At 37.7% G+C, this 20980-nt stretch overlaps 1 protein-coding gene across 1 annotated transcript in view; it reads left to right on the top strand.

The window, feature by feature from the left end:
• Positions 1–20980, top strand: part of SEMA3C (semaphorin 3C) — a 122908-nt gene that overhangs the window by 47277 nt on the left and 54651 nt on the right. The window contains exon 3 of the mRNA XM_051636380.1: positions 19555–19715. Coding sequence (XP_051492340.1) covers positions 19555–19715 — 161 coding nt within the window. The remainder of the gene's footprint in view (positions 1–19554; positions 19716–20980) is intronic.

Raw genomic sequence — 20980 nt, 5'->3', positions numbered from 1 at the left:
TATTCCTTCCATGTCATGGGTTTCTGCTGCCTCTGGAGTGATGTGTGTGCCAGGACCTGTTGACTATCTTGCTGCACTGGGAAAATGAGCTTGCAGATCAGAGAGGCCAGGGTGTTGCAACCCAGGAAGAGCTCAGGAGCACTCTCCAGAAAGCATGCTCCCATGCAGAAGTCCTTGGCTTCATCCCCTGGCCGGCATGGCCTGCCCGCCCTCTGCAAGTGCCCTGATGTGGGGGATGGAACCGTTCACACGACCCTGCGTGTGGAGCCTGCTGTGTTCAGGAACAAAAACTTGGGAGGTCTCTAATGGGCTTGGACCAAGCCCTGTCTAAGACTCAGCATTGCTTATTGACTATCTCTTTGTCTGAAAGTATGCTTCAGTTTGTGTCAGACGAAAGATTCTGGAAAATTAACTTTGAAAACTGCAAAACTTCAGGAAATATCAAACCACTCCTGTTCCAAACAAACACAATGCTACCACATTTCCTCTGAGAGTTCAGTTCTTCTTTTTCTAGCTGAGCCATGGAAGAATAGTGAGAGTCAACATTCACAATAAGATTTCAAGGAAGAAATTACCAAATTTCTTTGAATCTTAGTAACTGGCCTCATTTCAGATGAACAGAGAAAGTTGTATTGTTTTATTTCACAGAGATTGAGTCTTCTTCTATTCTGTTCTCATTATAAGACAGAAATAATATCCTAGTTTCCATTATTTCTTTATGATCTTTGCAGTACCAGTAACTTCCTTTTCTTAAATCTTCAGCTTGTGATCTCCTTTAGCAGAAATTGTCTTACATTAGTTTTAGTCATGCTTCTCATTCCTGTCAGTGGAGACCAATGTCTGGCAAAAATGATGGCTATTCAGATTGCTCCAAACACTTCTCTTTCTCTGCCAATGGTGTTTGTCTGTTTGTTTGTTAAAAAAACATTATTTCTCTGAACTTTTGACTTGTGTACTATTCCTCAAGGCAGTGATATTTATACGAGTAATGAAAATTTGCACCTTTCTTTGATAACTTGAAAAAGGATGGCAGGGTTAAGTGCAGACCAACATGTCCAGCTGCTTCCTTCTGAGCACACAGGGGCAAACACATTCCTCTTCACTCTTGAGTTTTCTTTGAAGCACATCCCTGCTATTGGGCATGTCAATGGCTATTTCAAAAATTCTTCTACTTTCTGGGCCAAAACCCTTACATTTTGCATTTGGGACACAGACTCGCCAAGATATACAGACATGGCCAAAATATATATTTTTTTAGGAAACTTTAGAACTTTTTTCTCTCTGGATGTACATCTGGGTTTTCTTTTTCTTTTCTTCCTATTCTCCCTGTTGTTTTTGTTTTCAGGGTGGTGATGAGTTATTCGTTGTAATAGCATACTAATGCAGTGACATAAATTGTCTGCTAATAGGAAACAGAAATAACAAATAGCTTCATATACATTCAGTGCAAAGCACATTAAGTAGAGCAAGAGTAACGAATGTCAAATCAGACAAGCCAGAAAACCTAAGAGTTGTCTGTGGACTTCAATGGAAGTGACAAGGTGTGGAAGTAACTGTTGTTACATGTGCTGTTATGTGCTGAAAATTGGGTTGCTAGATTACATGCTTATTTCTCTCCAGAATATCTATGTTTGGAAAAGTTTTGCACTTTAAATTCATGAGAAAAAAAAAACTTCTTTTTTACCCGCATCAAAATTTCAAACATTATAATTAGTAGCTGTTAACAAAGTGAAATATATACAGTTGAAAGACAAGGGAAGCAGTTTTAGGAGGTAGGAGAGGCAGATGGGCTGAGTGATGTCTTAGCTCAATTGTCTGTAACGTGGGAGGCTGGGAGTGAAGTGTATTAGCGTGGGCTTTATAAGAGCCAACTTCCTTCTAGCAGGTTTCCTAGGGATATACAACCAACCTATCCTCCCAGGACAGTACAATTTTAACTTCTTTGGATTGAATCTCATCAAATGTCTTGATCACTGCACAGCATGGTTTGGACTCATAAAGAAAAAGGAAACTGAGATTGTGATTCCAGCCGTTGTTATTTTTAGTTAAGCCACAAACCATTAATGGCTGTTTTAAGTAGGAGGTTCCGCATTTTTCTCCTCAAGCATGTGCTGTTTATTTGCTACCCATGCAAGTGCATAGCCCGAGTGCTCAGTCCCTCCAAGGACATTGGAAAGGCTTCAGAGGAGCCAACTTGCACTGGGGCTCTGAGAAGGCTCCTGGCTCTGCTGCACACAGCCTTCTTGGGGGTCATTGTTCCCAAAAAGTTTCTCCCTTTGCTTAAGGAAAGGCTAAGAGGCTACCCTTGACCTCACAGGACATGAAAGTGGGCCTTGGCAGTAAGTACTCCTCTCAGTTGTGGTCTTGGGTGACTTTTGGCAGGTCACTTTCTCTCTTTATACTTCTGATTTCTCTTCTTTCCTGGGTAACAAAGGTGTAACTGTCTCCAACAGAGATTGCCTTATGTCTGTGTTACACAGAGTTAAAATTTTGATTTGAATCTGAAGTAAATTAATAATTTCTTACAAATAAAGTATCAGATAGATATGTTAGCATCTTGGGTATATGAGGAGTATCCTTCAACCATGCCTGTTTGTTTCCTTAACCCAGTTGGACTCTTGAAAATAGCTGTTCTTAAAAGCATCCAGGCAAGATTGCATAGATGCAGGAGAAATAAAACAGCATGCAGACCACATTTAAGCTGTATTGGCAAACTTATTTCTAGAATGGCATTTTCTCCTCTTCTTTTTTTTTTTTTTCTTTTTTTTTTTTTTCCCCCCATAACTCTCTTATTTCTTGTTGATTATTTCATCTGCTGGGGTAACAATACATAATTGTGGCAGCCCAGGGATTATTTACAATTTCCTGCTGAAAATTAGCTTCCTATCTTTCAGTAAGACTCCGCTATGTATTTTAAAACACTGACATCACTATTCCCATTTGTAATACCTAATCAATATTTTCATTTCCTTGTTTGTTTTCTTCCTTTTCCCTCGTATATGTGTGTCTTTCTTCACATTCTTTTTTTTACCTGAAATTACAAGATTGGTCCAGTGGAGCATTTAAAGATGCTTAACTTGCATTCCTGACAAATCTTAGTGGAACTTCTTGTATGTTTTCAGTTAAGCTCTTAAGTACCTAAATATTTCACTGGAGTAGACCACGTTACATCTGTAGCAGATTAAAACTGTCCCTATTTCCTTGTTGTACCCTGCTTGAAATCTTTAAAAGTTCCTGGTTTATTTCAACCTTTTTGCCCTGTCTTACTTAAAATACAGTGTAACCTTTCAGTGCAATCTTGTGAATTTCATTGATTGCAAAAGGAATGAGTGCAAGGGTAAAGAACTACAGAGATTGAATCAGCTCTGAAAGTGTAATATCTTTGGACATAAAAGAAAGATGGAAATTTTGTTAATTAAAGTTACAATTTTTCACTCTCGTATCACTAAAAATTCCTGTAAAAGATATGCATGATATTGCAGCATTGTAAAATACTTGTAAGACAGAAGATATAACCACTGACCTATGGGCCTAGTGTTTCAAAAAATGTCCATCATCTTTTGTTGGAGCAGATATACTTTCCACCTGTTTTGAGATCTTACAGGGAATTGACACCATTAGATGTGACCTTATGCAGATCAAATAAACTGAGAATTATTTGTAAATGGGAGTTGCAGCCTCATTTCTTTAGGCCCTGTTTCAGCTCAGTAAGTCAAGGCAGGTTCCTTCAGGAGGAGATTCAGAGAATCTAAGCTTCTCCTCTGATGTGTTCAACCCTCGTAATTTTTCTCTCTCAGTGAGATTATACGGAACTTCTAGAAACTGGCCTCCTAATTTCTGTGTGTCAAACTAGATGTTTGCAGGAAATTATTACTTTCTACCTGATCAATGTATGGACAAACTCATACTGTCTCTAGGGTTTGGAAAAGAAAGAGTAGTTCAAGCCTCAGATAACGTGGAATTCTTAAATGGACCTGCTGAGCCCTCTCTTAATTGCTTATTTATGCACTGAGTCAGGAAGGGTGATGGAGCTATTGGTTTTAGGAAAAATGCCCTTGCTATTCCTTCTTCTATGTTTGCAGGTCTGCTGTGCCTTAAGGGCAATTCTGACTTTGGGTCTGTCGTTTGTGCTGCCATACAAAATATTTTTTACCTTCTACCAACTTACCTTGTTTAATATTCAAAGGCAATCATTACATATCACTTTCCTGTGTGTTTCTTGCCTGTTTATTTGCTCCGGAAGATGATGCTTGGATTCTTTGTAATCCTAACAGCCGCAGAGGATTTGGCTTTCATTGGAGTTGTTAATGTGGTTGAGTGACTCAATAACAATGATAACATATTTATCCTGGACCTCCCAAAAAAGTGAAGCAGACAGAAGACAATCTGAAGAAAGGTTTCCTGTAAGAATATTGACACTGTTCAAAATGCAAATTAAGAACCTGAAATATTTCAGCCAAAAGCACTGTTCAAAACTCAATAAAAAAGCATGAACCCCTGTTCCAAAGTATTTAAGCCACTATAAAACTTATTTTTGCATTGATATTGCCATAAACAGAAATAATGTAACATGCTGTCCCTGCCATTCTGTACAGAGGTTCAGAAGCTGTCAGTGGCCCCATCTTGAATATTTTGTAATCTAAATAAACAAGGCAGACTAAAGCTAGAAGGAGAAAGAGAGAGATTAACTGATGCAGCCAGCCAGTAGCAGAGCTCAAGTCAATCTAAAAGGTCCTTGTCACTAGAAATGTGTTTTTTTCAATAAGAAGAGTCTGAGTAATGCCAGCTAAAAGCCAAGTCTATTAGCTTTCAGAAACTACTCACTATAATTTTAAAGGCAAGACACAGACAGAATTGTGTTAACTTAATGAATTCACAGAAGGCAGCAAAATACGTAAGAGCATTGTCGCCATGAAAGGCAATCAGAAATAACGTGTCCCTTATCACAGTGTGGTATTCTGACATATACACTCACAATAATGAAGTGCTTTTTACCTTGACATGTAGCAAAAGAGATGAGATTCTGGGAGTATTTTAGTACTGTGTCTATTCCTGAATGTTAATGCATTTTGTAATGTCCTCATATCTTAACTATCAGCAGTTATTTTATGCCTTTTCTGTCTTTATTTTTTGTTTCAGTATAGGGGCGAGCTTGTTCAAATACTTGCTCATTTCTGATTAGAATGTTTTTCCCAAGGATATTGACATAGTTTCCTTTGTTCAATTAAATCTAGCTAGGTGTCTCCCAAGTAACAATATCATTACAACAGAAAAACGAGTTCAAACAAGTTACACTGTATATTCACTTGTTAGGCATTCGTCGATACATTATCACTATTAATTAATGTAATGGATAGGTCATAGTTTAATATAAAATATATAATAGTTACAAATAACTTTGTCAGATAATTGTAACAACTGAATGGAATTTTGGTGTCAGCTACTTAAAGCAGAAGTTTTGCAGGATATGAGCGTCATCTCAGTTGATGAACACAAGCTCATATCAGCTAAAAGTAGTCCTTTGCCTCATTGGAGAACTGGAGAAAGAAAAGCAGAACTGAAGCAGAAAAACTGTATTAATTACATGATCTGCAGAATGATCTTTGTGAATAGCATTTGAATATCAGTAACATGCAGTCTGGCTGAACTTGCAAACATTTAATCATGTGACTATTTTTTTGCATCTATGATGCATGCATTCTGATTCCTCCTATAAATAGTGTTTTCAGGATCTTTGGTTTGTATTGGCTTAGTGTGTGAGGGACAGGGGGATATTAGGTGGTATTTAATGTTATCAGTAAATGAATGTAAATGTATTCAAATTGCAGTTATTTTATTGTCTTCCTTCCTCTTCTCATGTGTTCCTTGCTGTCTAAAATGATAAATCCAAGGAGTTAATTTGTCATATTCCTATTTGTGTGATTTTTGTCCTGCTTGGAGTTTTTTGATGCAATCACATTTGAGTTCAATATGTTTATAAAGAATTAGATCTTTTTTATTTCAATGGCCCAGAGTCAACCACTGAAACAAATATCTGTAGATTTTATTGGGATGTTTGGAGCAGTACAGTGGAAGATTGTAGAGTGGTCAGTGAATAATATTTAGCCTTTACAATTTATTGCCACCAAAACTACCTAAAATTAAATGGAAATGATTTCTTTTACACTCAATATGTATCTGGTGCAAATGAACCCTGCTTCTAGGAGCTTTCAGTGCCAATAAACCACCTAATAAGCCAGCGTTGAGTAGTAAGCAGAGCCAAGGAAGAGAAGCAGCTGTGAGGGATCAGTTTAACAGTTACGTGTTACTAGAATTGCTTTTAGTTTTTCATTACTGATAAACAGTTGAAGTATACAGTGAACTGCTGGGAAGGTGAAGCTATTTAAGGGAACTAGTCAAAATATGTTATATATAATAGTGAAAGCCCTATCAAATAAACACCAGCTAAAACACCCCATTCCTGTAAGTGTTCAAGGGCAGGTTGGGTGGGGCCTTGAGCAACCTGATCTGGTGGGATGCAGGGGGGTTGGAAGTAGATGATCTTTAATCTCCCTTCCAACTCCAACCATTCTATGATTCTATTATTCTGTTGTTTGATTCTTGAAGACCTAAACCTGTTACAATTATTTTGCATTCAGGCTAGGAGTTCAAATGGTCACTGTTTGGCATTTCCCCTCATGGGCAAATCTAGAGAAGCTAACATGGCTTTACTAAACGAATTCTGATTAAAAGCTATTCAGAACCATCTCTGTTTACCCTATCACAATGAAACGGTAGAGATTTGCTTCCTGCTACAATAGAATTCATGGCATTGTGTGTGTAATGGAGCTGAAATTGATTGTGCATTAAGCAGCATTACTTTATATGAGACTGAAACCGTAAAGCATGTGTACCTGTTAAATGGAGTGATTTAAATGTATTATTCAGTAAGTCTAAATGGTTAGCAGGAACATGAATTAGAATAATACCTTGAACACAAAAATGCCTCTCATTTGTTGTTTGTTTTTTTTGTTAGCAGACGTACATTAGTTAAACTTAATAGTAATTCTTAAAGACAGGTAAGCGTTGTTAAAAACATACAGCAGATGGATAAACTCACATAAATGGAGGGTGAGAGATTTGTTCAAGGTCAGAGAGCAAGTGCCCAGGAGTTCAGACTTAAAGTTCCCTGTTCCGATGGTGAAACAAATCTCCTTTGTTCTAGGTACTTGTACATTATACTTTAAATGATTTGCTACTTTATTTTCCTTGTGCTTCCAAAATAAGTAAAGGGCATAAACAAAGGACACAATCTGTGAATTTTGCCTTTAAAGTTAGTGCAATTTTTAGTTTGGTACAGGATCAAGGACACAAGAGTCGTATATACTGAGGGCACTTGCATCATCCTCTGCTACAATTAGTAGATTGCTACAAAGATAAGTGGTTGACTGTGGTTGACTTCTGTCCCATACACTAACACTTCCTATCCTTTACCTGCAGTGTGCCCAGTTTAGTCTCTCAGGAATCTTTCAGTTTTGGATTGTTGTTCAAGTCCTTCCTTCCCTGAACCTGCAATTTCTATGCTGAACCTGTAAGAGGTCCATGTAGTACTTCAGCAGTGTATGTTACTCATCTTGACTCTTCTGCCTTCTACCTGGAAGCAATTACTTCTTTTCGTTTTCCTCCTTGCTGATACTCAGCACATCCAAATGAACTAATTGCTGACTCCTGTTAGTGCCAACCATTATCTAAAAATGTTACTGTTGTAATCATGAGATGATTTATAATTGTGGGTTGACTATAAACAAGTAGGTTTTATCTGATTTATTTTTTATTTTTTTTTTATATCTGTGGACGTGGAAGAAGAGGAATTCTTATACTTCTTTTTTTCCTTCTTTTGGCTGCATGCTAGTTGGTCATCCTGCTGAAAAAATATGGCAAGTCTAGTTTAAACATAGAGTGAGTGACTGCAAGAGATTTATTTATTTAAATGGCTTCCCATTCAGATGAAATCTAAACAGAAAAGCATAGAAGTTATCTCTTAAATCCAAAGCAGAGTTTTGGCTGAGCTTAAATCTGAAGAGTCTGAACTTAAAGCAAACAAACAAACAAATGTATCTTCTTGCATGTGAAACACACTTGAAATAACTTCCTCCAGCTATTTAATTTTAATTTCAAAGACTTTTTTGTACATTACCAAGTCCAACCCAATAGCAACGCAGTCAAATAAATACCGAACTGTTACCTCCACTTTACACATATAACTCATAGAGTTTATGTGGTCTTAAATAGAAAAGCAAAGTACCAGCAGAGTAGGATTTAGAGTTGAGTGGACTCTAATCCAGCAGGCTATGTTCAGCCCACTAAACATGACTTTTATTGTGCACCCAAATACCAGCTGGCAATCACTTGAAGATTGATGGTAGCATGCAGCTCTGGAATGTGCTCCTAAATTCACTCTTTGTGTCAGTCTTCATGGTGTGAAAAAGAGTGAAATATGGTTAGGTTCTGTGTGTTTAAGCAGCAAGCAAGCATGCTACCCACTGAACGTGTCTCCCTGCGGGGCCTGAGCACAGCCCTCTTCCCAAAAATGAGTGTCAGACCCGTTTCCAGCTTCCAAATCCATACAGAAAAATAATTAAGCTTAAAACAAATAATATATAATGCACACGTGCTTGGAAGTATTTTTGTTTTGGAGTTTTAAAAACCCTAAGTCTTAATTAAATTAATACTGAAAATGCCCATAGCAGTGCTAGGTGTTTAGCAACACTAACAGTGAACATTATTGCTGAAACTAATAATTTCCAGTTATGTCCAACCTCTGAACTCCTCTGAGAGACATGGCCAAGCCCTGTGTCCAGTGAAAACAGGTTGTGACATTACAGTAATTTGAAAAAAAAATAATGTGCAATTTGATGAAACCACATGGCTATTACTCTGATAGGAGTGAAAGAAGTTAATATACCAGAAAAATGTATTTCAAGGGAAAAAAGCAGCAGGAAAACATTTAAGGATAAGCTTGACCTTTGCACTTCTCACAAACCAAACTTTCCCTGGCTTCAGGAGGCATCCCAAACACCCACATTCAGAAAGCAGCTTGCTTCCTGTCAGTGCAAAAGGCTGGGTGGCCTCTTGGATGCAAAATCAAATTTAATCAGAGACCAAATTAGCCTACAAGGGGTAAATTAACCATACAGAACAAACAAATATAGGAAAAGGAATGAAGAATATTGTAGAGAAGGATTTTACTATTCCAGTATTTATCTTCTAGAAGTAGAAACATTAAGAGGAGATTTGGATAAATACAGTTGTGAAAGAACTGTGGAACTGAGTGTGGCTGTCTCTTTTGGTAAAGTTTCTTATCTCCAATATAATGACCCTTCTGGCATCATGTTGGACTAGGGGTTCATTGAAGGTTCACTGAGAGGGGATGCCATTTGTTGACCTCCAGCTGCTTTGTTTTCCCACATAGTGGAGCAAGAATAAGTGTTTCTTTTATCCTTCCCAGATGTAAAGCAGAGCTTGCTAAATTTCTAGGCTTGGTGTATGGAGATGATTATCTGATATATATAGACAAGTGTGTAGACACTAGGTATATTCATACCATTGGCTGAGATAGTGATGCTGATAGGAAACATGAAAACACACTATAAAAGGAAGCAGTAGTTTCCCTAGTTGTATGTGATACACACCATCCCACTTCCCCGTTTCCTTATTTTCAATATAGACAGCTTGGCTTCTTTTATGAGCATCCCTCTGTATTCAGGATTGTCTGTGTCTAAAAATACCACCCTTCACCAATCCACTGATATGAAATTGTTCTTAATGTGAAATTCTGCCCTTCAAGCCTTCTTCAGCTCATGGCTGAGTAAATTTTACATTACTTGACTGATGAATGAATGAAAGCTAAGCACTAGGGATTTAGCCTGATCTCTTTCTGCCTGATGTTTTCCTGATCGCTAATCCTAATTTGATTAAAATGATAACAATAATAATGAAACTGTAACCAAGCCTGCATATACTAAGTTGCATACTTTTTTATATGGAGTAGGGGTGAGAAGTGACTGTCAAAGAAAGGACTGATATGTTTTAAGGAGATCTGTGGATAAAGTGGTATGGCCAAAATTGCAGCTAAAGTTGAAAACATCAATAAAGGCAAAGATTACTGCAGCAAGGGCAGTAATGCCAATCCCAGATATACAGAGATAGGCTGAATCTCTGGGGAGGTTGCTCTTTGAAGGAGAGAAAGGAATATAATGAAAAGGATTCATCTGCCTCACCACAGTGAAGCGGGTTCTTACTTCATTACAGAAACCATAATGAAATATTTCAGTGGTTAATCTGTGTTTTCTCAATGAGTTTTTATTAGCTTTGGCAACAAGAGGAATTCTGCAACTTAGTGACAGTTTGCTCAGAGAGAAAAAGAAAGATGGTTTATGTGAGTTGATGTTAAAGAGCTTTTTCAGTCAGAAAAGAGGAGACTACTATCATGCATTCATTAGTTAAGATGTTGATTATTTTGCAACATTTGATAGGTCTTCACCACAATTCAGAGGCATGCTTGTCAGTACATCAATGAAGATGTATTAACACCTCAAAACTGCACATTTGGGGAGTAGCTGCCTCTGTCAATTTTGCAAATTGTGTCTTCACTGACTGCAGGCTACTTCAGTAAGCCTCCAAAGTACACTTTTTCACTGAAACAGACAGGTCTAGCAGTAAACCAACCTATGTTTCACTCACACTCTTTCTTCTCTCTTCCCCCCAGTATTCAAAAATATGCCCCAGCAGACATCGACTGCCACATCATTTTGTAGGGAGTAAAAAGTCAGATGTTCAACCCTAAGCCTAGAAAAGTTTTATTTCAACACAAAAAAATCAGCCTGAATGGGAAGCAAAACTAATGAGAAGTCCACTCAGACATTGTTCTTCTCCCAGAGGTCAATGGGATGAAGATGAATGAATTGGCAGAACTACTCGCAAGTCTTATGTTCTGAATTGGAGAATAGCACTAGCTTTAGTTTTAATTCATTTTCAGACAGACACCTACCATAATTCATTTTCTTCCATTTCTCGTATCTTTCTTTCCATTTGGATCAAGGAGTTTGGTGTCTGCATGCAGTCAGGGCTTCAGCTGGCCACTTAGTCTGATAGCTACTTGGAATATTTCTCTGTATGACTGAGCATTGCAGGAGGAAGCGCAGCTGTTCCTCCAATGACGTGATTGCTGGTCCACCAGAAAAAAAGAGCAAGAAAGAAAACACGAGAGATTACATTGAAAAGATATATTGCTCCCAGAAGAAGTAAAATAATGTGGAATTTGTCTGACTTCTCCATGGGTGTGGCTTTTTTCCTTGCTCCATCTCAAAAATAAGGTCATACTTGGCAACTAAAACCTCCTTACTCCTCCATCTGGAAAACAATCTCAAGTGCCAATGACAAAGCCATTGTGTGCACCCAGGCTAGTGAAAGGGGTTCAGCTTGTGCAGCTTTAGGCAATGTGGCAAGGACTCTTTCCACGTCTCTAGGAAAGAAACAAAAGAGTAAAGTCTGTATAACTGTGCAGACTTGGAAGCAAGCAGCTTACAACTCTTGGAGAACAGTTTGCACACTGCAGAGCTGTTGCACACAAGCTCTTTTTTACACAAAACACAGAGGAGACTGGCTCTGATCTGACATGGCTAACTCAGGTGCAGTAATTTAAACCCAGTTGTCCTGTCTTTATGGGTCTCCATGCTTGCCAAAGCTGTCTCTTTGATTTTTCAAATATTACCTTGCTCTTTTCTGCCCATCATTAACCTGTCCGGACTTTATTCTCATTTCTGGTCCAAAAACCAGTTATCTTCTGTAAAGTTCTATAGAGTGGAAGTATTTGTGACATATTCTGAAATAAAACCCACAAATTGCAATTATATAAAGGGTTAAAGTTGATGACTGGTAAAATTATGACCGCACCCTACTTATTAAAAAATAAGAAGCCAACTTTTCAATGTTTGTATTGAAATACCTATACAAAATTCAGAAGAGTTATTTCAGGTTTACAGTGAGGTAAGAAAAGAAATAGTCTGAAAAGTGTGCCTAGAAGGTCTGCACTCTAGTGAGACTGACCAGCTGGAGGGTGTGGGTGGTCTTGCATAATTCTCAGTGAAGGAATCTCAATACTGGAATATTTGGCAAGACTTGGAATAGGCATGGAACTGCAGTTTGGAAAAAGTTGACATATTTTTCCTCTTTGTTTCAGAGTGGGGCTTCTAAATATGGTATGATATCACCATGATGACAGCTGTGAAAGTAAAAAAATAAATCAGCATTTTAATAGTTTCTGTTCTTCATAATGTAAAGTTTCAATAAAAATGCACTTAACATCATGGGGTACATTGGTTTGATGAATGTGCCACAGAGCCATGTTAATACATTTTGAGATGCACAAAGAAGTGATTTTCTCTCGTTGTGTGTTTGTCATTGCTTAGAAAGCACATTCCTTCTGCACAAAACTGGCAGCTGCCCACACCTCAGTACATCTGCCCCTCCTTCTTTATTCTAAGTAGCAAATCAAAAATGAAAAATTCTCTGATAATTTTGGATAGTTTTAATAATACAGCACTTTCAGTAAAAGTTTTTTAAAAACCCCAAATAAACCACAAGATCAAAAGCCAATTAATACTCCATTGTGATCTTTTTAAAGTCTATGAATTGCCAGGATTTTGGGACTTCTGTGTGTCTTGTGAATTGTAAAAAAAGGACTCATCTACTGACATATGTGAATGCTTTGCTTAAGGCTGACTATTAACTGGTATGACTTTTCCTGTCAACACATGGTCCCCTTCACAAAGAGCTATTGAGTGTTTTACTGCTCCTGATGTGTGTGTTGAGCTGCCCAAGGTGACAGATTGTTCTTCAGACATGTTAGAGCTACCTCTGGGCCTGATTCTCCAAAGACTTCACCTTGGTGCTATTATTTTGATTTATAAAAGACTACTATTTTGATCCAGTAATGTTTAAATTCCATTTTCATCTCATTTAGCAAATATACCAACAAGTATTCAAGGTGTATATTTAAACCAGATCATATTTAGATATCATTGACATTTCTATGTTACTTGCCCTTATTCCAAATACAGCAAGTAAGTTTCCTTCTAGCAAATTACACATTTTAGGTCTGGGCAAATAGGGCTCCTGTTTCAGCCTGTACGGTCTGAAGTCCCTTTCTCCCTGTCCTCCAAGTGATCTTGTTAATTAGTTAGCCTGTGATTTTATGAGCACTTGTAAATTTATTTACTCCCCTCTCACTCTCTCACTCTTTTGAATTGTTTTTTTATAGAAATGTAATTAAAACCCCTTCAGAGAGATTCAGAACCTAGCAAGTGTGCACATCTGCCATTTCCAGCCATTATAAACCTTTTACCTCCTTATGCAAAAAGCCAAATTTCATTCTAACAGCATTAAAAAAAAAAATTAAAAAAGTGCAAAGGCTCCTCATGCATTAAGTAGAGATAAAGAGATAAAGAAAAGGTCAAAGGTCCACCTGAGCTTTTTGGGCCCTGTATGCTTAAGGCACACAAGGGACCAACTAGTAGCACATCTGGCTGCTTATGTCTCTGTGGCCAAATGACTGTGTCCCCATTTACAATCAGCTTCACTTGAGAGCTGGCTGAGGGTTGGGCTTGAGTTTGAACACTGTGTGAGCACTGGCAAATTGCTTTAACTGCTCTCCTATCTCATCCCCTTAAGTAGAAGGAATCAATACGGGTTCCTTCAAAGGAAAGGAGTATCCACAGTGCAAAGGTGACTTATTCTGAAGTTTTGAAAGGAAATAGTCAGACTTTCCTTCTTCTCTTTCCATACATAAAATTAAACAGTCACACTGTATCCTTACATCATTGAAAAGCAGTATTATAAATAGCATACTTTTTCCACAGGTAGTATATAGACTATAAAAATAATACATTTATTTCTTCCATGTATTTACATTAAAGAATAAGAAAGCAATGGCTAAAATTACTAGATTCTTATGAAAATTTATACCTTTCAATTAGATCTTTTCCAGTAATTTCTACTAATAAGGTACAAATCAGAGAAGTTAGTCAATACAAAGTAGCAAGGAAACCCTTCAACTAAAATAAAACAGGGCTTTTCTTTTAGCTGAAGCATTTTTGAAATTATTTTTTATAAATTTGCAGACATTTCTGATTCCACTCACATTTTTAACCGTTCCTTTCAGTGCTAGCAAGATTATGTACAGTCTGTCTAAATGTATGTATGCAGATTACTTTTTCACGTGTTCAAAAATGTCCTGTGAGCAAAAGGCTGCCATTTCCATTTGATGCTATGAGCAAAAATATCATTCTACTTAAATATTTATTTCTAGGGGGAAAAAAAAATATATTAAAAAAAGTTTAATTCCAGTTCCTAGAAGGTGAGATTTGACATTGCAGTTTCGCATTTGGCATGAGCTGGCATATTTTTTTGGCACAAAGTAAAGATTTAATGAGGCTTAAGAGAGTCTTACAGCCTCCTTGACTAGAAGTTGATGTCCCACTGCTAGGCTTACATGAGGCCTGTTGTTTGTGCACCCCATACTCCATAAGGGAATAAAAGAAAACATCATTATATTGCTGACTTCCAAATTGCTAAGGCTACAGAAAATCCATGCCAATCTGGGCACCAGAGGTTCCCTGAGGAGATGTAGACCATCCTTCTGGCAAGCTACGTCTGACTCCTTCATTGTAGTGTGTGTGTGGAACTGGGTTGCTGTACTTTGCTCCCTGCTTTTTTTTGAGACACATACAACAAATCTCTGCTTCTGCTCTGAACTTCCCCATAAAAACAGCATTCTGAGACTGAATCCTTATGCCAGCAGAAAAGAGAAGGAAAATATATGATTTCTTGTGCTGTACCACAATAAATCCTAAATTAAAAGCTTGAAAGATCACCCTGTATTTTCTCAAAGAAGCCATGCCAGGGAAACTCAGGGATGGTATAGAACAGAGACAACTCTGTACACTCTTTCATGTTCCGTAGTTTATCCACATCTTATCTGTGGATGGACTCAGTGCTTTGAAGCTGAGCTGGGGATGCTTGTATATACCATGGCTGTAACTTAACCAAACTCTGCAATATAGTTTCTTGAACCTTTCAGTAACAACCTGATGTATTGATCTAGCTCATATACCTGTATTGAGGTTGGACAATTTGGGTCTAGCAGGCTGTTTCTCAGTGGGTGGAGATGTCTCCACCTTCTTGGATTTGCAGTCTCTAATAGATGTAATTTGTTTTGTTTTGGCCAGCTCAATGACTTCTGAGTGAACAAGGCTTCTGTGGTGTTAATAATGGATATTGCAGAAATATTTTGTTTTTTCTTCTATGAGAACATAACTTTTAAAAAGTAACAGTTGCATTAACTTTTGTGGTGGATTAGAAGGATAATTAAAGAGTAGCTGTTAAACTGCCTAATTGACAGCTGTGTATGGAGAAAACTCCCTGTCATTGGGACAAAATTACAAAATGTGTAGTTGAATAATAATAATAAAAGGGACAAGAGCTATATAACCTGTCCTTTAAGATCAGATAATCAAGTTTATCAAGTTTATTGGCTTTATCACTGAGGAAACCCAAACTTAAATTTGCTGACTGATGAAAAAAGGGCAAACAAAGATTATTCTTGTATCATTAAGGATGACAGCTATATTCATGTGGAATATATTATTATTTTTTTATTACAAAAAAAAAATGTTAATATTCATAGAGAGCTGTCCACAACATTATGCTCCATACAGGTTATACTGCCTTGAATGTTTGGTTAAATTCCCAAAGTGTGGAACAAAATTTGCTTTGAAGGTCAGTAAATGTTGACATAATTATAAAAAATAAATAAAAAAAAAAAGAGATTAAAAGCATCTTTCCAGCCACTGGTCTTTGCAAGTAACTACACTCAGTAAATCTTTAAAAATCAAATTTTCGTGGGTGATTGTATGGTAATTTTTATTGAATGAAAAGGAAATTTAATTAATTATAAATTCCCTCCCTGTAGCCTCTAGAGGCTAATAAACTGTAAGCTTCAGCATGGAGAGAAACAAAATTAATAAATCTGTGTGAAAGTAGTTGTCTCAGGGTTTTCCTTTCCTTTTCCGAAGGGCATTGATTTTCTGTAGTCCAGTGGCAAGTCATAAGGTATTTTCCTCAGCAGCAGTTTGGTAGAGATTATCCATCAGGTGTCTGTCACGATCCGGTATTCGGATACATGGCAATTTTTTATGATCTTGCAAGGACAAAACAAAGATAACACAACATCGGGTGCACAAATGGGCACCGGGGCTGGCGTGCAGTCTTATGAGAGATCGGGCAGAACCCCCTTGCTTTCCAACACTCCTCACCGCAGTGGGAGGCTGGGGCGGCTGGATTCTGCCTTCCCTCTCCTGGGATAAGCTGCACCACAGCTGCACCCTTTGTTGTCTGGCAGGACCTGAGAAGAAGTTTAAAGGTGATCCCAAATGGTGAAATTAAGACGCAAACGAGGTCAGATGTCATGCGCACAACAAACTTTTATTAGAGTAACACAGCAAAGTCCCTAGAGCGGATAGGACAGGGAGGAAAACAGAGACAGAAAAGAAAGGAGAAAGCAGAGATACAGAGGACAGCAAAGCGAGAGCATAGTTACCACCATGGTCCAGCGATGTCGTTGGTGGGGAAGTGGTTCCCGGTGGGGAAGTGCTTCAAATACACCCATAGAGTCTCAGATTTTTATACTGTTCTTGCTCACTGCACCCCCACTTTTCTCCCTGAATAAGTGAGGAGATCCTTCTATCTTCTCCATGCTCCTCCGAGATAGCAGGGGGCAGGTATGATGCCAGGGGCTATGTAGTCTTTGTTTGGCTAATTGATGAGATCAGCCATTACAAAAGAGGAGGTTGAGACAACTGGCATTACAGGATTAGTTTGTTGCAGTGGAGTTTCTGTCCTAGGAAGGGGCTTGAGACCAGCATTCTTTGTCTTGTCCTGCTAAGTCGGTGGTTTTCATGAGATATCAGAGCCTGGTTATCACTGGATATTCTGCTCCCAGTGCCAGCTGTAGAACTCCTTTGTCTCCGATCTCTGCATGTCCCACACTGAGTTGGGTGGGTTGCTAAGACATCTCTTCAGTCCATCAGCAAATGTCGTTTAACTATCAGATGCCACAGGACAGACAACAGATACCCTGAGTGCCAAAGTCCATCACTTATCTCTTGGATTGTTCGAGACAAGCACTATACATCCTGAATGCCACAGTGTCTTAGAAAGAGTACTATCATTGCTAAGATGTTAGGAATCCAGGAAAAGAATGGATTCTAATATAGAAAAGTTGCAGAAATAAAATATCTCAATTTTTGTCTTTTGCTTAAAAACAATCATCATGATCTTGATCATGTTTATGTCAATCATGGTTTATGAGTTGTCATTCATTGTCAGTGACTGAAGCAAAAGAAGGGACATTATCTTGTGCAGTCACTGTGCTCACATTTGCCCTGTGTTGTGCAGGAAACTGCTGCCTCTCCCAGTTTATATGTGCTTTCCTAGGATATCAAATATACAGCAATGGGAAGGTTAAGTTTCACCTGACAGCTGCCAAATATTACAGTAAAGTTAATAAGGCCACCAGGAAAAGGGATGAGCTCTAGCTTCTCAGGCTTGCTATGAAAGGTCAGTCAGAGAATTTCAGAGAGCAAAGGCACTGCATTTTAATGACACTATCCTAGTGAGTCTCCCAAGTGCCTTTGAAAACCCTAGCTAAAAGCTTACAGGGAAGATTTTTTAAAATAAACCAATTGATTTTTCAAGCACCAAGAAAAGTCTTCTGAAAATTATGTAGAAAAATTCCATATATATTTAATGAGTATTGTTTCAATTTAAGCTTCTTGTCTTAGGCTGTAAATCTTAATTGTATGTTTGTCTTTTGTTGAGGGACATATGAAATTGAAATATCATTTGATATTTTTTAATATTACCATAAATAGATGCATAGAGGCAACCTTTAGCTCTTGAAAGCTGTCACACATCTAAATGAATCAAAACATTGTATCTTTCAGTAACTGAAGCTATTTTTCATCTTCCTTGAAATTATTTAGTGATCATAATTTAAATGAGGTGGAGTTGTGTATCATATTTATCAATGCAAATCATAGTCTATTAAACATTCTTTCAATCTTTAGATTTCTGGTGGGCAGGTGCAAGTCCCAAGACTGCAGCCTTTCCCTGTATGTTGGCTACAGCTTGTCAAAAATTGTTCTCCAAGTAACTTTCAAAGAAAAAATTATGCTTCCAGCTAAATATGCATACCTTAGGCACACCTTTTTTTATTTTTTTTTTTTTTCCCCTCAGCAGAGCGAACATCCAGAAATATTTTTGGTTTGGGTGTTTTATTTTCCAAAATATAATTAGCCCACATTTATCTAGTCTTTTTAAAAGGCATAGATGGTAATTTTTTATAAGACATCTACTGTTTTCTATAGGGAGCTAATGAGCAAAAACTACTGTTAGCAAAAACTAGGCTTTAGCAACAGCCATGTTGTCCCCATTTGCATAAGGGATGTGGACTCAGTTCTTAGATTTATGAAACATTATAGCAGGGCTTTTCATATGTACTGTGTATTTGCCACCCTTTTAGATTCACAGGGAACATAATCCAATAATAATGCTCATGAGGTAAGAAAACATAATTATATGCTAAATATTTGAGTAAGGAGAAATTGATTATTAAAGTTTTGGTTTTCCATTCTCATCTCTTAAGAAATACCCCTTTTATTATTACTGAAAAGAAAAATAATCTGAGTGGGGGCCAAAACATATTGGCCAAGCAAAGACAGGAAGGCTGAGCTTTCTCAAGGACAGCAAATAGTACTTAGATTGCAGATGCTTGTGCTATTCCTGTTACAGGTCTGATCCGGCACTGCTGAGATCAAAGTATTTTTTTTTACTTCACTTCATTGAAGAAAGTTTTATGTGGAAAAACAGAGCTAGTTCTATAGTTGTGATAGTTTGGTCCAAATCCCATAAATCAATGACTGAATAAATGGACACACTTAAGCTTGACTAAATACATTTTTTCTTTTAAATAAGCTACACATAGTGATGAACAACTAAAAGAAAAATTGACCTTGAAAATTATAAAAAGTCTATTCTTATTGAAGCCTGAGATATGAAAAAAATTACTCTTTTTATGTGGTTTTCATTGATCTTGCAGAATTTTGCTGTCATAAATGTCAAAGCGTATTGAACACATTGATTAATTTAATATATGAACTTCCTTAAAAGCCAAAGGTGTAAATAATCCTATCCATTAAAATCAGAATTAATTAGATTAATGATTAACAGCCATGCTGGTTTTTATGATACATCTAGCTACTTAATGTATAAAAATTTCCATTCAAACTGGGAACAGAAAATTTGTTTTAACTCAATAATTGCATTATTACCAAGTCTGATGAGGGTTTTTCTGCTTTTAGTGACCCCACAAGATGCCTTTATTTAGAAATAAATGCACTTGTGAAGCGAGAAAGGCAACTGAACCACTTTACTCACTTGTTGTTTGTACTATTTCAGAGTTGCAAGAAACTAAGACCTCCGAATATCACAGAATATCCCACAGTCCCCTGGATTACAGGATATTATTCATGGATGAAGATCAGGATCGGATCTATGTGGGCAGCAAAGATCATATTCTGTCTTTGAATATTAATAATATAAGCCAGGACCCTCTCAGTGTAAGTTCAAGATTTATTTTGAGAATCCAAGGTTTCTTTACTCTAATGCCTTTCTTTTTAAGATGAAAAATGTGTGTTTCATTATTTTGCAGCAGGCAAAAGTCCAGGCCCGCACGTTTTTGAACGGTTTGCGCTGCTGCTAAGTGTAATGCAAGTTGAACAAGCAATTAGCATGACTGTTCCTCAAACACTGTTTAAAAACTGACCTGTTTACTCCTTTTGAAGTGGCATTCAGCATGGCTTGGCCTCATAAGGAAAATTTGTATGGGTTGGTGGATTCCACTCCTCTCCAAGATTGAAGATAATTGAGAGATACACTTTTAGAAGAAGCCTGTGAGGAAGAATAAGGAAAAAAAACTACAGGGACAGAGCTGCATTTAACCTTTAACTGTATTTATTTTTTTGTTTTGTACTCTGAAGCCTAAAGACTGGGTTGTTTTCCAGTCTTTGTTACATCTGTGTCAGCTTTTGCCCTTCAGTTGGGTAGCTGGGACACCTCCTGTTTGGGGTTTTTTGAACACCATGACCCTCACCTCCCTCTTGATGCCACCTCTTTTCTGGCTCCTCTCACTTACCGAGATGCGATTTTCTAAGGACTCTGTGTCCCACCTCCCCAAACTGTAGTAGGCATATGAAAAGAATCAAATTATCAAATGTTTAAACCACTTTCACAGATACCTCTTTTGTTTCCAGAGCCAGTTCAAATCCAGCTGCTTTGCTTTTGAAATAGGTGGCGTGCAGAAGTACATGTGTGCCTGGAAGTCTGACTGTTAAGATATAACTTCTCTACAGACTTTGCCTTGCCTATCTTTAGATTATCACAGCTACAAAACTAACTTGAAGTGTACCGTAAAGGTCTTGTTCTACCAAATTCATCCAATCCTTTAATCTATGGGCTTCGTTATGTACCTCAGGAGTATCAAGAGCTATCAAGTTTGCAGCAGTTAAATGCCTTCCTTAAGAGGCAAGGCTTTTAATGTGTCAAGAGAAGGAGAGAGAGGCCCGCTGGAGAGTGATTAAGAGCAGTTAAATTAGGCTTTGCTCTGAATCACCCTCTGGACATGCCTGTCTACCTGAATTGATTGTGTGGGGAGGCAGGGGAGGCTAACTCTAACTTACACATTTAAATGAAATGCCTCTCCTGTGATGGTGTGTATTCGCCCTTCCTCCTCCAAATGGTACAGAAAGCTCCATCTGAAATGGGGTCGCCTTCTCTGGTCTGAAATAGCTTGATGACCTCTTTGCTAATTCCCATCTCACCAGTA

This window comes from Apus apus, chromosome 1 (genome assembly GCF_020740795.1).
Source record: "Apus apus isolate bApuApu2 chromosome 1, bApuApu2.pri.cur, whole genome shotgun sequence".
NCBI lineage: Eukaryota > Metazoa > Chordata > Aves > Apodiformes > Apodidae > Apus > Apus apus.
This window is presented reverse-complemented; position numbering and strand designations above follow the sequence as displayed.